A 17,191-nucleotide genomic window follows, 5' to 3' on the forward strand; every position below is an offset into this window, starting at 1 on the left:
TGTTCAAACAGGTTATCTTCTGGGAATTGTCCTCTTTGTGGTTTAATGCTCTTTTGTGTAGTTTTGCAGACTGCAATCCATTAATCGTTTGGTTTTCAGTAGGATTTATATTACTTGTACCCTTGTGTACGATATGTTCAGTTAGTTGAAACCAGAACCATGTTATGATGTCTGTTCATGTAGACCGTATAGGGAAGAATAAAAGAGGAAACGTGTCCAAGTCAGGCCACCAGCTCATCTATTATAGCACACGTCATTCCAGTATACGCTGTTTTATTTGCAATTTTACTCATTCTTCACGCCTCCATCTTTGCACAGTTTACTTGCTCTTTGTTTTCTAGTCGGATCACAACGACATGATGGGCCTTTTATATCCGCTGTCTGCTGTTGGCGAGTGCAAAAGTAATGCACTGTGGCATCTCAGAGGCTATTGATCGTTCCCTCTTTAAAAGAGACACAGAGGACTTTTTGGTCTACAAAGGCGGATCATAAACATGTCAGATGCGGTGTTTTTCCTCAGACACGGAGCCCCGGGGTGGAGACAGACACACGGGCAGCTGGGCGTCTTCTTTGAAAATATTGCAAAAACACTTTCGGATGAAATTCTCCGTTGTGTTTGGAGGACGTGATGGTGATATTAGATTTTTGGCCAAGCTTAATCGTGGAACTTAAACTCTCAAAAGTCTGTATTCTAAGCCCAACTGTGCCAGCGTCAGTTTCAGCACTTTCACACTCTTTATGCCCGACTGCGAATAACTGGCCGGCTTGTTGCTTTTCTTTTGTTCTTACTTGTGCTCAAGACGCTGTAAAAAAAAAAAGTTTTCTTCAGGCCCAAAAAACAGTCAAGTTGACGTCGTCTCCTGAGCTGCATGTACTTCTTCTTAAAAGGGACTTTTTTTTTCACATGATCACATAAATCATGAGTCATATTACCAATAGTCAAAGGAAATGACTAATCTGGTTCAGGCCAGTACAAACATTACTGGTGTCTGCCTCACCCACGACAACACCTGCGGCCATGGCACCAGCTCTGTGAACTCTTTGTGAACTCTTTACCTTTCTTTGTTTTACTTTGAACTCATTTTTTTTTTTTTATTTAGCATAAGGACAGTGAAGATAAATAGATAAAGATGATTAAAACTCAAAACAGCAGTGCCAGAACAGTGTACAATATGCCACCAACAACAACATCTGACATCTAGAGCAGATGGCAGGGCCAGCCACTTGCTGCAGGTGCTTTGTGTATTACAATCAGGGTTCAAATCTACAGTAGTTGAGAATGTCACCCGATCCTGGGTGGTCACAACCCAGGTGGCCCGAGGCTGTAGTCTCAGGTCACATGGAAAGGCCACGGCTGATCTGTTATCAGATCAAAGGGCAGTAAGCAGGTTGCTTTGAGTGTCTTATTTACTGTGATCAGAACGACTGATCCCAGGTGGCTCTGGATGAAACGCCAGCTGTTGAGGTTCACTCTGTGGAAAAAAACAAACAAATCTGATTGTGACTTGATGTTGTTAACGTTAATTAAAAGCAAAGGCTTTGTTGAACAAAATGTGATTTATTAATTTTTTTTTTAGCTTTTCTTATTTTTGTGCAGCTGCAGTTGTTCTTTACTCCCTGATTCATCCCGTTGCCATAATGCATTAGTTTGCATTCTGCATAGCAAAGTGTTTCGTGATGAAGGGCTGTATAAGAATTTTTACATAATGCCGTTGGTTACTTAGCAGCTCTAGAGTAGCCAATCTCTGTGGTCCTATCTGTTAAAAGTAATGTACGGGTATATCAGCTAGTTTATTAAATATTGATACGATACAAAAAAAAAAAAACGGATGAAGAAAGTTTCATAATAACCATCGGCAATCTCGAGACACTTGGGTTTATATTTGACAGACGAGACTTGCTACGTTTGAAAGGGTCAATTCTGTCAATAATTTCTTCCAAGAAAGACTGTTATCTTGAATGTCACACATAAGATGTGCTCTGTTCAAAAAAAAACTTCACACGGCACCTTTAAAATTCCAGCTGCTTTCCGAGCACTTCAGACGCGTCAGAAACATGTTTACTGGCAGCGCGACGATACGGTGACGCACACGGGCCACGCGCGCAATTGTGCTCCTGTCGCTGCCTGATGAAGACGCGCACCGCATGTGGCGGACGGATCGCCCGTACGACTTGCATCGCTGGAGGCGACGAGCTACGGGCATAGGACGCGTCTCGTCAGAGCGTCCCCAGAGCCTTCACGCCGTGATTGGAGTCACTGCGCGATCCCAACACGCCCTGAGTAACTGTAGGCTGTGACCTAGATTTCTAGTGCTCATCGCTCAGCTAGACCGCCGTCAGGACGTTATGAAGTATATGACCGCCGTTATAGAGAACATTATCTATTAATCTCTGCTGTAGGAGCAGCGTTAAAAGACGCACACGGAAAACGCAACAAATCAATAAGACGACAGGCGTCATGTTTCATAACGCCACACTCCTTACTGCTAACGTGGATTTCTTGAAGTTCCAGTTTACATCAATGTCACTGCACTTTGAATATATCAGTCAGCAGACAAGGAGATCCAGAATGCCTAAAGACACTCCTGCAGCTTTGTTCAGCATCTGATTTGTCTTTCTTTAAAGACGGCTAATAATCACATTTGATTCTGTCGCCTCCTCATCGCACCTTTTGATCAATCTGCAGGCGGTAGATGAAATTCATCCCACCTCATTAAACACCTCAAACCCATAGACACCCCCCCGCCGTCACAAAGGGATCTTCAAGACACATTCTCACACACCGTTGTGACCTGCTTTTCCGCTTTCTTACCCTTTCCCTCAGGCGACGTATGTGTAGTTGCATATAAAACACGCCGGGCTTCAAGAGCCCCACGCTTAGAACTGTAACTCTTAATTCATCACTGGCTGAGAAGGAAGAAATGAGCCGACGAAGAGATGCAGACAGCAATTTGAAAGCTTGGAGAAAACAACAACTGCCCAGATTAAAAAAGAAAATCATTGTTTTATGTGTTTTCTTCATATCCTGTGATGTTAGATACAGTTATCTGTCAAAGACAGAAATGAAAGATGACAGACTGAAGCCCTTATCAATAGCAGCTTGTTTATTACTATGAACAGTACCGTCTCAGCAGTGGAGCTCGCTGTTATCATCCGGTTCTTTTTATGACTTGTTTTGCAGAGATTTTCACGCAGGATTAAACACACACCATCATCACCAACAGAATAATGAACCAACCCAAAGCAGTAGATTACAAACAAAAGGGAGAAATAGCAATTTAATCAGACTGTTAATGGAGCCAGTATTTCATATTTCCATAACCGTACGAGCCGTGCCTCTCTCCTGTCATCTGCAGCCAGGTACCAGTCAGTGCCAGCGGCGCCAGGGATCGGGAGCTGCCCAGTGTCGCCTCGCTGCCTGCCAAAGTGAATCTGGGGCTGGTGTTTGGGGAGGGGGGCCATGCCAGCCAGGTTGCCCCACCGGCCTCGCCAAGCGAGGGCAGCGCCAGCCTCGGAGAGCCAGAGGAGGACGGGAGTCGCTCCCAGCGCTCCCACTCGCCCGCCTCCAGCCACTGCAGCGCCACCTACACCAACCTGGGTAAGAACGACGACATGCTGGCCTCAAGCTTTAGTGTCATGAAGCTTTAAAGCATCTACATGAAACATAAAACCAACAAGTGGTGATGCCAACAAAGAAAAAAGAACCTCTGTAAATGGTATATTTTTCCAATTTGCATATGTTGTTTTTATTTATAATGAATGGAATTTTATAAAACTTAAAAACATTTTGAAACAAGTTGTGTTGAGCGTTGATGTAACGGTAACTGGAGTCAGTGGATTGATACAACCAGAATCAGTCAGTCCTCAGTATCTTCACTTTCCTTCAGCATCAGCACACCTCCTCATGTGACCAGTCCATAATTTATTCCATGTTGAACAGCTGGAGCTCTAACTCTTGACACATCTTGTCACATGAATGCAGCTTCTGAATCTGGAATAACTCTAATTCTGTTATTTCAGCTTGAGGTAGCATCTTTTTGCCCTGATGTTGGTTCTCCTGTTTTGCGGGGCTGCTTGTTGGACGTTTGTAAGTGTTCAGAGTGGATCGTTCATGATCCAACAGAATCCCTCATGTTTCCATCCAGAACCTACTCTTTGTTATCTTCTCTGGCTTATTGCCTTTGTCTCTTTCTATTGTTTTGTTTCTGAAATGCATATTTGAGATGAGATGCATTTGGGGCTGCACTAATAACCACATTAGAATAATACCAATTGCACGACGCAGAGCTGCTATTAGTGTCATAAAAGCTTTTACCCTTATATTAAATCTGAGACTAATTATTATAATATCTTTGTTGTAATTAGACATGTCAATGTTCAAGTCCACTTTGAAAAAGGCATCAACGTCTCTGTGGCACCTCTGAAGCCTGAATTTTTTTTCACCAGCGGGCAATTAACTCATTTTCAGATGACTCCTCTGCTTGTATTGTAGTAAACAAATCTAAAAGTAATCTTTAACGAAACAAATATTGTGTAATTTGCATACATTTCCAAATGAGAAATCTGAACATTGGACAAAGTAGAGCCAAAGGTTTTTACAAAAACCTTCAGAATATACTAGATAGGAATGAAACTGAAAAGAACCTCATTTTGAGAGAGCAGCCTTTAAAGATGTGTATTGTAAAGTTCCAAATGTCCAAACTATGTCTTATTACGAATAATTTAATAATAAAGTCGTACAAATGTAACCTTCGTAAACAGACAAGCAAGTTGTGTTCAAAAGATCATTTTCTCGTCAGTCTACAATAACGTGCTTAGTATCGCTGGAGCCTACAAATTACGACCTTTTGTAATGCACCTGAACGCACCTCGCATTGAAGCCCACGGTGGCCGCCGTCGATAGGAAACGATTCATTCGGTTTTTAACATTTTGCACTCGCACTGACATAAATCTATCTTCTCTTCGTCAAAATTGGCAGATTTAGTTACTTGCATGTCGGCCGCAATGATAAACATCCAGAGAGTAACAGAGGTGGGCTGGGAGAGAAGTGACCTTTGCATTGTCAGTTTATCTGAGCTCTTCGGTCATATCTTATTATTAATCCATATTCATTGTGTTTATTACTATTTCAATATTTGTGGTAGATTTATATTATTTATAACATGGCTATATGGAAATAAATAGTGTTTTGAAGTAAAACTTCCAATAAAAAAACATATAAACAGTAAACATGGCCAAAACATGGATATTGCCTTATAGTGTATCTTTAAAAATTGTATCATAAATATTGTATTTTAGCATATTTTCATCAAATTAGCAGTTTGCAGCAGAAGACTAGGCAAGGGTAACATTTTTGTTCCTCTATTGCATCTTCATTAACTCTGGAATGGTAATAGAAATGTGTTTACTTACAATGGATTCATATTCTTTAGCTTCCTACCTTTCAAAGGAATCCATAAATACAGTATGCATGTGAGCCTTACGGTTATGGATCTATTCCTGATTTGGTTGAGGGTACGTGTCTGTGTGACTGTGACCTCATTTGAAGCTAAAGGTTGGTGTAGAAATAACGGTGAAAAAGTTGTATTTGCTGTAAGATGAAAGCCATAGACTGAGTCTCATCCTCAATGCTGCTGGTGTGCTGCATGGACACGATGAGCCGCGAGTGTTTCGAGTGGTTCAAAATAAAGATTTGGGAGAGAGACTGCGGTGCGCTGAACATTTTTTTTCTTTCTTTTTGAAAGCAATAAATCCAAATGGCAAGAGAGACCTTTTCTTTCTTTTTTTTTTGCTTAATTCCTGAAGCTTTGTGTCTCAGCGGCTCATGACAATAGACAGAAAATATCTTCATCAAATATCCAGCAGGCCCAAATCCACCCTGTGGTTTACATTCAGCACCATGATGACACAGTTCCTCTCTGACCGTCCTCGTTACGGAGCCTGGGTGTCGGTTGACGGTGGACATTTCATCATTAGATTTTGTCAGCTGATCAGCGTTACAGGTGGGTGGAGCGATGAGCGCGTTCCGACCGGCCTTTAAGAGGCAGGCGCAGCTGGCAAACATCGCCGGGCACTTAAAACACGAAGCTCTCTGTGTGTGTGTGTGTGTGTGTGTGTGTGGGAAAGCATCTTGCTGTGATCAAGTGGTGTGTGAGAGGAAAAAAAAAATAGAAGCACAGAAGTGGTAGGGAGTGATTGGGAGTGCGGCTTTATTTTGGAGCTTCACTGTGTTCTGTTCGCTTATATAATTGTGCGAGGTTAAAACGGTGTGTGGGTCTTACTTTCTTCTGAAGGGATTCATCAGAGACAAAGTGTTTGTTTGTGTTTATATGTCGATGTTGCACTTTTCTTTTTTGTGTGTGTGTGTGTGTGTGTGTGTTTATTTGTGAAGCTCAGGCTGCACACGGGCTCTGTGGACGGATATATTGTGAATGTGTTAAAAGCTCCCTGGGTGACGCATGATGAGCTGATTCTACTCCTCTACATGCTGCTAATGTTCGTCTGCATTCAAATGTCGCACAGCAGCATACAGTCGTTCACACACTACAGTGTGATGACTTCTATCTCGTCTACTTTACTTATCACATTTGCAAAAAAATAGAACAGATTCCTCTCTCTCTCTCTCTCTCTCTCTCTCTCTCTCTCTCTCTCTCTCTCTCTCTCCATTTTCGTGGAGAACCACCTTCGCTTAGCGCCTCTCTCTCACCGGCTGTATACCCAGAACACTGTGCACACACTTGTGTTTCAATCAGAGCATCAGGCAGTAGGAGGCAGAGCTCCTGGTGAGAAGTCTCCAGTGTCGGTGGGAGCGCTGAGCCTGTTGGCACCAAGGCTCACACTCTCAGGGATGAAGCGGGGGGGAAACGTTTCCGTCTGCCTCCCCGCGCAGCAGCAGCAGCTGCAGTTGCACCACGTTCGCCTGCAAACTTTGAGTCATTAGTGGATTTGAGGTAGGCTTGTTTTTCCTCCTTATCTCTCAGTATTCTCGTCTCTTTTTACCACCTGTCCCTGGTATTTCTCTCTCTACCACCGTGTCTCTCCAGCTCACCCCCCTTTTGCCTCTTTGTATTTCTTTTCCTCTTGTCACTTCTCTCACTTTTACCACCTCTGTTCACCCCCTCCTCTTCTCTGGCTTCATTCCTCCCCTCTGTTCCTCTGTATTCTACCCACTTCCTCCATCGTTTTATTGGAGCACGATGGCTAAACTGTAATCGCTCGTATCGCTACGGCAACAAGTCCCTTCATCTCCTTGCAAAGAAGTGTTGGTGAATGCTGGTTTCTGGACTTGTCAATGGATTGCCTTAATGTGGCGTTTTCAATAGTATTTATATGTTATACATATAGATGACTAGATAGTTATTCTGTTCCATTTGTGAATTGTTGTACTTTTAAGAGAAATCATGAATCCAATCCTGCCAGATAATGTGTAATGCGTGTGTTGGCGCTCAGATTCATGTTGAGCACATAGAAGGAAGTAGCTAAAGAGTTGTTCTGGACACATGAGGCTCAGTGTTTGAGAGGAGACGAAAATGCAATTATCTATTTTTTAATCCGGAACAGATTTTGGAGGGATTGGGACTCTCCGCTTGTTTTATCTCCTGGAGATGAACGTGGGTCAAACACAGTTTAGTTGAACAGCAGTGTGTTTAGAATTTTTTATTTTTTTTTTTGGGGGGGGGGGGGGGGTTACGTTCACCATTCATCGGTCACACTGTCATCTGTTGCATTGCTCGTTTGTTTAATTGAATTGCCGATACAGAATTGCCAGGCACAGATAGGAAAGCAGGTAAAAAAATTTAAATATTAGGCTTTGAAAAAAAGTGCGATGGACATTTTTTTCAATTTATTCTGACATTCCGATTTTGCCAATTTGTTTTTTTTAAAACAAGTAATTGATCAACCTCAAAAATTCCACATACTTAGCAGATAATTAGCACTCCTAATGTCACTAAGTTGTTTGTTGTAAGGTGATCTGTTCACATGAGCCATATGGGGTTTCATCATCACATGTATTCCTGTGTATTATCATGATGAAAAGTATTCTTGATTTTGACAATCGCAGACTGAGTTGGTCTTATGTAATGTAGTTGAATCACAGCCAGTGCGACTGGACGAGGGAGACTGTTGTTTCCTTGGATGGATTACTGCAGATTGGTGGAGGAACACATTAAATAGAGCCTCCCCGTTCCAGGGAGGATTACCAAGACTCATGCACTTCATCCCGACTGCTCTTCTCTTTCTCAAGGCTTCGTTTGCTTTCTTAAGATGACGGCAGTGTGTGAGCACTCGCGTCACTCACATCGTTTAACGACAATCAGCAGCAGTTGGGGAAATGGTTTGTTCAAGCGGATTCCTTCACCGTGGGGACGGGAAAAGTAATTTGGCAAAAGGTGTGACTTTGAAAGGCATCATCTTAAAACACTCTAGGGTTGTCTGTGACCTCGTGCACCCATTCACTTCAAACCTACTGAATTCCCATCATGCACGCGGCACGGCTTTGTCCTCTTCATCTTGTCAGGTACTTGTCTTTGACCCATCTGCCTTTTGCGGTCCTCGACTCCAGAGGACATCGAGGGAGTCACCCCACCCCACACACACACACACACACACACATACACACACACACACACACACACACACCAAATTCCCTCCCACCACAATCCCAGAAAAATAAGGTCACTTGAAGCCAGTGATGAAAGCGCTCTCCATGCAGCCTCTTTAAGCCTCAGTGCACAACCGAGCTGCAGATTGTGTCGGGCAGCTGGATGGTTGGTGGGTAGGACTTGTGCCCAGCTGTCCTGCTCTCTGGCTCCAGTCTTCCTCAGGGCCACCAGATCCCTCACGTGCCGCAGCCTCATGTCAGCCTCCCGTCTTCTTGAGGGGCAGCGAGCCAGCGAGCCATGTGGGAGGAACGAGAAGCTCGGGGGGGAATATGTGTTTCAGGTGTCAATTTTATCCATTTCAGTTAGGAAATCAGATTTTTGACTTTTGTGAAAGTCAAAAATTAGATTTTTTTTTTGCGTTTTATTTTTATTCATATCTCATTTATCCAGTCAGGACCTTTAAAGTCCTGAAACATTTGTGCTTTTTTGGCCAACATTTACACAATGAATGATTTTATGCCCACAGGTAAAAAGTGAAATCCAAGACTCTCATTTAAACGACAACAAAAAAATTGAAACCCAACTTTTGCATCATAGTATATGATTATAAGGTGATCGTGTTTTGAGATCATGTGAAAGTGTAGCTTTAAAATAAATGCAGTGGAGTAAAAAGTACAGTATTACCTTTTTGAAATGTTGTGGAGTAGAAATATTAAAGTGTAACTTTAAATTTGACTTATGTACAATGCTGAATTATATGAACTTCGTTACTTTCTACTGTCATATTCTATATTCCTATTATTGCAATACACAGTTTGTTGTCTTCCTTTCCCTCCAGGTCAGTCCAGAGCCAACATGATCCCACTGAAACAGCCACGAAACATCAAAGCATCCAACGACACCTTGGCCTCCATCGACCTGGACGGCCTTGCAGACCAGCCGGCCCCTAAGGCCACACCCCCGCCGCTACCTAAGAAGGCTGTGCCGCGCTCCAGCACCGAACCCAGCCTGGCGGGCAAAGAGTCAGTCCAGGGAGGCCCGAGATCTCGGGCTGAGGCGAGACCCGGGGGCACCAACCTGAGCGTGGCCAACCCGATCTACGACTTGGACTCCACCTGGGAGACGGCGAGTCAAGACTCCTCTCTCAGCTCCGAGCCTCATCGGGTCCACGACCACGAGAGCGGTGACTCCTTGGAGAGGCCGGCGGCTGCCGCGGCTACCAACAAGGGCCGCCCGACCAACAGCGCGTCCTCTCTGGCAGCTCAACCTCCGTCCGCTGCGGCCACGACTGGCAGAGAGAGGAGGGTCTACCCAAGTACAGAGTCTCTGGCTGGAAGGGGCCGGACGACAGGTCGAGGTCCTGCTGCTGCTGCTGCTGCTGCCGCTGGAGGCTCCAAACCCCAGAGACCGGCTCTGTACAGGGGGCTAGACAGCTGGGACGAGGTGGTGGGGAGGATCCGTGGGCTCCACACGGACACGCTGCGCAAACTGGCCACAAAGTGCGAGGACCGCTTCATGGCCGGTCAGAAGGATCACCTGGGATTCGGCACTGACAGCTGGTCCCACTTCAGGCTGACCACTGGGAAGCCCTGCTGTGAGGCGGGGGATGCTGTGTACTACACCGCCTCCTACGCCAAGGACCCACTGGTCAACTACGCCATCAAGGTGAGGCGTCCGGCTCTGCTTAGAGATCAGCCTTCAGATCGACTACTTCCATTGTGGCGCGCAGTTCAACACCGGTAGAATGGCAATCTTTATACATGCTGCCTCTAGCCTCGGGGCCCAGAGAGATGTAAAGTGGCAGTAGATTTATTAAATCCTTCGAGTTTTATTTTTGGCGTTCATGAATCTCCTCCCACTCCTTTAGCCGAAGATGTTTGTGCAGAAATATTGGCACTTAAACTTTGAGCCCTCAGGGCGCCACCCTGTGAACCAAAACCTGTGTGTGCATGTGTTTGTTTTTCTTTTGTTTTTTCTTTTAATTGCGTGAGGGTAGCAATTTCATATATAAATATATATATGTGTGTGTGTGTGTGTGTGTGTGTGTGTGGGGGGGGGGGGGGGTGCAGAGCTTGCCGGAAGAGTTCTGAAGCTAAATACAAAGCAGATATGGATGAAGGTTGCATTATTCACATGATATGAAACTCTCTGCGCTCCACTGCACTTCAAAGCTGTATGTCCTCATATTAGCTGCAGACTTTCAAGAGAACCTCCTTTTTTTTTTTCTTTCTTTTTTTATGATGCTCATCCATAAATAAAGTAACCAGGAGCAGCAGAACACAAGCAGGCCCCAAGCTTCCCAATTAAACTTTTCCCCAACTCACCGTTTTAATGTGGCCCAGTTGTGCCACTGTCAACCGTAACCCCGGTAACTCCTGCAAGTGAGGTTTTACACGCCGTGATATTTTGAATGCGGTGCTAATTATTCATAATCCACCTTGAGCATGTCTGCGTGGATCCTGGACTCTCAGAGGAATTCAGAGAGCGAGTCAGTGTGTTCCTTTAAATTAAGGAATAAAGAGGGAGCGATACATGAAAGTGTCTGCTGACCTGGAGCTTTGTTACAAATAGCAATACTGCTTCAAACATATGTCCTCAGACATGACCAGGAGGCAGCTGGAGTCTCAGAGCCCACAGGTCTGAACAGAGATCCAGTGATCACACACATTCCTAAAGAGCTACACGGTGTGTTTGAAAGGAATCACAAGTTAATGAACTGTACATCAGTGATGTCAAAGAAACCACCGCGGTTCAAGCCGCCCTGAAGAGAAGTAAAGCAGTGAAATGATTGAGGTAGCAATGTTACACAATGTTGGCTGATATAATACAAACGCTTCATAACGTAAAACTTCAATATGGAGTTGTGCAAAAACGTTTAAATTAGTTTGGATCAAATTAATGGTACATAGTAAAAATTAATAGAAATAATTTAATAATGCCGTCATAATTATTTTCTAATAATTTTTTATGTCAAAATTCTGTTTAGTATGAGAGGAAAAACAAGCTAATTAATTATAATATTTTACATTTTGCTACCAGGTGTGCATTAGACAACACTCAATTATGTCATCCTTGACAATAATAGCAGAAATGATGCTTCTTAACATTCTACCTGCTGTGTTATTGAATTCATTTAGTTTTGTCTTCACTTTTTCTAAGTCTTAAGATCAAATTTAGTCATTTTATTTATTGAAATGTTTCGATTTTCGAGAATGTCTCGGTAACGCGTCGTGACTTCTTTCCCTTTTTGCCGGCGTTTCGGTGAACGTGAACGCAGAGCGATCCTCTCCGTGCCTCGGCTCATCTCGTCTGCGTCGTGATCAAAGTGTCGAGACGCGAGACTCTGACTCGCTGCTGTCGTCTGCTCGCCGCTTCTCTCCGCTCTATGTGTCATTAACAGAAATGTTCCAGAGAAGCACAGCGGAACAGAACACATCTTTGATCTCCTGAGTTCTCCTGCGCTCAAATGGATTGTTGTTTCGCTGGTGTTGCGTAAGATCCACCCAACCTTTTGAGCAATGCTGTTTTCAGAGCAACTTTAAACGCTTTGTACTTCCGACATGGTCGGAAAAGCCGTCGTCCGACCTGCCTCTGATATACTTCACTACTCCGTCTGTCGCCGCAGAACCGTTCATCCCTACTGAGGATGTCGATCTTTAAAACAGCTCTCAAATAAGAAGTAAAAACCAATCATTTCCTGAAGCAGCTGGGCTCTGTACTTCTTAGCAAACGTTCCTCAGAGAGGAGTAAGCAGTGCATTTGTTGGGGACTATTTTTAGCCACGCATTAATACACATTTAGTGACAATTTCTAGCAGCAGGACGGTGTGAGATTGACTCAAAGTGAAGCGCATGTTCATATTAATATAGATAAATGAAACAGCGTGGTGCATTTTTAATGCTTCTTGTACAACAATGGCACAGAGGAATAAGACATATCGGGCTTTTAAACAGGCAAGACTTGAGTAGTAGAGTCTATTTTCAATTTGCAAATAGCTTCATCCTAAAAAAAAGTAATGAAATATTGTCTTTCTTATCTCCAGATCTGTCGGAGCAAAGTGAAGGAGACCCAGCAGCAGTTCTTCCACAGCCTCGCAGTGAGACAGAGCCTGGCCGTGCACTTCAATATTCAGCAGGACTGTGGACACTTCCTGGCGGACGTCCCTGCCCGCCTGCTGCCCTGGGAAGAGGAAGAAGGTGATGAGGAGGAGGAGGAGGAGGAAGAGGATGAGGATGTAGACGGACTGAAGGAGAAAGAGAAAGAGATTAAGACTGAAAGCCAGGAGACGCCAAATGGTAAATTGGACGAAACCCCAACAGCAGGTCACATGAACACCGTCGGCCGCCTGAGGAGCCGAGTGGTGGTCATCACTCGGGAGGTGCCCTTCCAGACGGTGGCCGACTTTGTCCGAGAAGGCGCGGCGCGACACACTCACAACCCGGAGCTGTACGAGCGTCAGGTCTGCCTCCTGCTGCTGCAGCTGTGCTCCGGCCTGGAGCACATGAAGCCGTACCACGTGACCCACTGTGACCTGCGGCTGGAAAACCTGCTGCTGGTCCACTGCCAACCTGGCAACCTGGACATTCTGGAGCCCAACAACAACAGCAGCAGCAGCGGCGGCGGCGGTTCCGGCGCGACCTCCGCCGGCGCCGCCACCGCTGCCGCCAACGCCACCTGCCCCGCCCGGCTCATCATCAGCAACTTCTCACAGGCGAAACAGAAGAGCGCCCTCATGGCCGCCGACCCCGGCACGCTGCGAGACCAGTCGCGCCTGGCGCCCGAGATCGTCACAGCGACGCAGTACCGCAAGTGTGACGAGTTCCAGACGGGGATCCTCATCTACGAGACGCTGCACCGGCCCAACCCCTTCGAGGAGACGCCGGAGCTGAAGGAGCGGGAGTACACCTGGGCGGACCTGCCGCCGCTGCCCGTCAGATCGCTCTATTCGCAGGGTCTGCAGCAGCTGGCCCGGCTGCTGCTCACCGTCAACCCCTCTGAACGGATCCGCATGTCCGAGGCCCGGGCCTGCCTGCAGTGCCTGCTCTGGGGCCCCCGGGAGGACCTGTTCCAGGCGCTGGGCTGCAGCAGCACGGGCCCCATGTCGGGGGCCACCAGCAGCCAGCGCGAGGCCACCCTCCAGAACTGGCTGGACCTGAAGCGGACGCTGATGATGATCAAGTTCGCGGAGCGCTCGCTGGACGCCGCCTGCGGCGTCAGCCTGGAGGACTGGCTGTGCTGCCAGTATCTGGCGTTCGCCACCACGGACACCCTGAGCCGGGTGGTGCACATCCTGCAGCAGTCCCAGAACCAGAGCCAGCCAGCGGCGCACGCAGCACCGAGCCAAACTCAAACGCACCAAGCGCACGCCCTCCACCTGACTCAGGCACAGCCGCTCTGAGTTCCCTCCGGCCAGCTGTTACTATGGCAACAGATCCAACTCCAACCCCCCCCCCCCCTCCCTCTCCTCCCGTGTGGTCCCTCTGCTGACGCTAATGTGTGATGTGAGCTAATAGTCAGCTTTGTTGTTGCAGCAGCCACAGGGCTTCACCGAAAACTGAACAGCCGGTTGTGCAAATGTCTGTGTTTTTCTCCATGAACACAGAGAGGCTGATGTCCCATCATAGAGGACTCATGGTCGGGGACAGTCTGAGCAGTCGTTAGCCACAGCAGGACGGTTTAGAGTCCAGCAAATACAGTCCAAGACAAACTGGAACATTACAGCAGGCTACAGACTTCATCATGTGTTAAAAACACTCCACCAGTTCGAGACTGAAGAGATTTTACCAAATGTGTGTGAGGGATTTTAAATTCTCACGTCTTCTGCGACAGTGCAGTGCTGTGATAGCGACAGATTAGAGGTAGTGTGCATGGTCGCTGTCTCCAGGATTCATCTGAGGCACTGTCAAATGGAATACGTTTTAGATTTTTAGTTATTTTTGTGTGTGTGTGTGTGTGTGTGTGTGTGTGTGTGTGTGTGTGTGTGTGTGTGTGTGTGTGTGTGTGTGTTACACATTAATATTCTATAGAAAAGTTAGATTCCCTCAAAGTACTCTCTGGAGAGAAAACTTTAAAAGGAAACTTTAGAAAGAAGTGAACTCAACTATTCATTCGTCACACAGATTTGAAACATGTCGAGATGAAGGGAGGTCGTATGAAATGAAGGGAATCGGGGAGAAGAAGAAAGTCCAAAAGAAACTTTTTTATCCATCGATGGATTGGTCTTCAAAATCTGATCAGTGAGATATTAATATTTCTCATCTTAGACTGACGCAAAAGTGAAATATGTTTGACCACTGAAGCCAAAGATCTGCCACAAATTGTCCACTGAGGCAGCTAGAGATACTTTTTTTTTTTTTTTACCAGAAATGTGTATTATAGTTTATTACAAAATGCAGTCAGACATAGAGTACACGGTTACAGTAACTAGATGTGTTGTTACCCCCCAAAAAACTTTTGCACAGCTGAGACTCTGTGAAACGTCAGTCTTTATGGTTTCAGATAGAAAACGCCAGTCTGGAGATGAAATGATCAAAAGTCGACCCTTAAAGCTGTTGTTTAAGAGGTAGGTGATGAACACTGAGCTCAGTTAGTTTTTTGGCTTTGCAGGTTTCCAGAGGTTTTAGACGCTTTGAAGTTCAAATGGGACTCAGCTGGCCCCGGCTGTTTGGTTTCGGTGTCTCGTGGGAGTACGTGCAATGAGTATCGCTGTTTGTCATATCCGTTAGGTAACGGCGCGTGAACATGTGTTACTTCGTCTTTACTAATCCTCTCTTCCATTTAGTTTTGTGGCACATAAACTGATTCACTTCAGTTCAAACAGCTCGGTGTAGAGAGCTCCTCACGGTGGATGGGAGACGGGGATGTTTGCAAAAAGTTCTTTGTCCATAGTGTTGTTGTTGTTGTTGTTTTTCGAACCGTTCTGCGCTCACGGACGACCCATTTGCACATTCAGTCCGCCCGCTGGCGCTCCTCGATGGAGAGCACGGTGACGCAGGAGAGGCCGAGAACTGGATTTTGGTTTGTTTGTTTGTTTTTGCAGCGTGTGGAATGTAAACGTTTGCTTGGACCGAAACGGACATTTGGACCTCGGTCTCTTCCTCATCCTCCAGCCGAACCGCTCGGTCTCACGTTGTGACCTCTTGGGACGATCGACCGCAGCCTCTCAAGAGAAGCTCGACCGCTGAGAACTCGCTCCCTTTCCTCCCGCCTCGTTCGCCGTCTCGCGCTGTTGTTGTTGTCGTTGTTATCCAGGCCCCGACAGGACGACAAATCCGGCATTGACGCTCAACAGATTAATCCTGCTTTAATGAAATGAGCTCTGGGTTATTGATCCGTACCTTTCAAGCCCGGAGTCGGTGTCACATGTACACGCGCCTCTGCTTCCTCGTAGCGATCAATACACGTGGGTTCATTTGTCGTTATGATGATCGAACACCCCGATGCTTTCAAACTGAAGAAGGCTCTGCGTTCCCAGGTTTACATCATATTTGCTCTGGTTTAACTGCAGCGGTTCAGCTCGTCACTGTCGGGACACTGTGATCCTCTCACTGCAGACGTACAGTACGACACTTTATGGTCCATGGAGCGGAAAAATAAAAACAAAAAAAAAGAAGAGACAAAGCAGGTGTGAGATTGTTTGCTGCGTTAAAGGCTTTGTGTGCTAAGGAATGTGTGCGGACGGCACTGGTGGCTGTCCTTGAATCTGGAGATTCAAGCCCTTTATATAGTATACATAGTATAAATATATATATAACCTTTTATCTATTTTAATCCACACGCTATTTTGTCGAGTACGGAGCACCTCTATGTCTGTCTTTAGGGAGTCTTAAGCGTCATTCATCCGTTTCAAAAAGCTTTACTTGACGTTCTCCGACCTCGGAGAAAGTGGGAGGCGTTGTCTCCGTCCTGAACGAGAGGACACGGAGACGCGCGTCTCATTCTTCAAGCGTCGCGCTGAAGACGCAGAACAATGTACAGTATTTTTACCCCTCTAGGAGACGAACCACTTTGAGAAGAGGCTGAAGCATGACTTTTGAACGCACCATTAAATCCGTCGACTGTGCGGCCTACAGCGAGTACCGTTTGTTTTCTCTCTCTCTCTCTCTCTCTCTCTCTCTCTCTCTCTCTCTCTCTCTCTCTCTTTCTCTGTCTCTCTCTCTCTCTTTGCATTGTTAATTGCCACTGAACAGAAAAAAACCGAAGCTCTCTAAGGCTTTCTATTAATATGTGTACAGTTTGTCTCCCGGCCTGCCACCATTTATTGTTGATCAAGTTAACCAACAGTAACAGAACAATAAATATATGTTTTTATATATATATATCTATACTTTGTGCCGTTGTGTTATTGCTGTTGTGCTGATTTAACCCTCCAGTAGAGAATAACAGGAGTTTATAATAACTGGACTGATTGCAAAAAAAGTCATTTTACAGTCTGTTTCTCTGCTATGCTAGTAATGTGTTACACTTGGGTAGCTTATAAATAGTTCATGCAGTAAAACCCTTTTGTTTCCAGCCTGGACTGACGCTACAAATTTCATCAGTCCACTGATTTCAGCAAAATAGGAACCGTCTACAAGCCCTGGGCTGA

General features: G+C 45.6%; 1 protein-coding gene across 3 annotated transcripts in view; it reads left to right on the forward strand.

Annotated features, from left to right (window-relative positions):
- The window catches only part of peak1 (pseudopodium-enriched atypical kinase 1), an 86,754-nt gene extending 69,832 nt beyond the window's left edge, over positions 1–16,922 (forward strand). For all 3 annotated transcript variants that reach the window (XM_068722852.1, XM_068722854.1, XM_068722855.1), the window contains 3 exons: positions 3,357–3,598; positions 9,443–10,269; positions 12,647–16,922. In XM_068722852.1, the coding sequence (XP_068578953.1) occupies positions 3,357–3,598; positions 9,443–10,269; positions 12,647–14,002 (2,425 nt within the window). In that variant the 3' untranslated portion in view covers positions 14,003–16,922. The remainder of the gene's footprint in view (positions 1–3,356; positions 3,599–9,442; positions 10,270–12,646) is intronic.
- The last annotated feature ends 269 nt before the right edge of the window (positions 16,923–17,191 follow it).

Source organism: Cebidichthys violaceus, unplaced genomic scaffold (genome assembly GCF_023349555.1).
Source record: "Cebidichthys violaceus isolate CVI_PGR_0920_01 unplaced genomic scaffold, fCebVio1.0.p SCAF_3, whole genome shotgun sequence".
Classification (NCBI taxonomy): Eukaryota; Metazoa; Chordata; class Actinopteri; order Perciformes; family Stichaeidae; genus Cebidichthys; species Cebidichthys violaceus.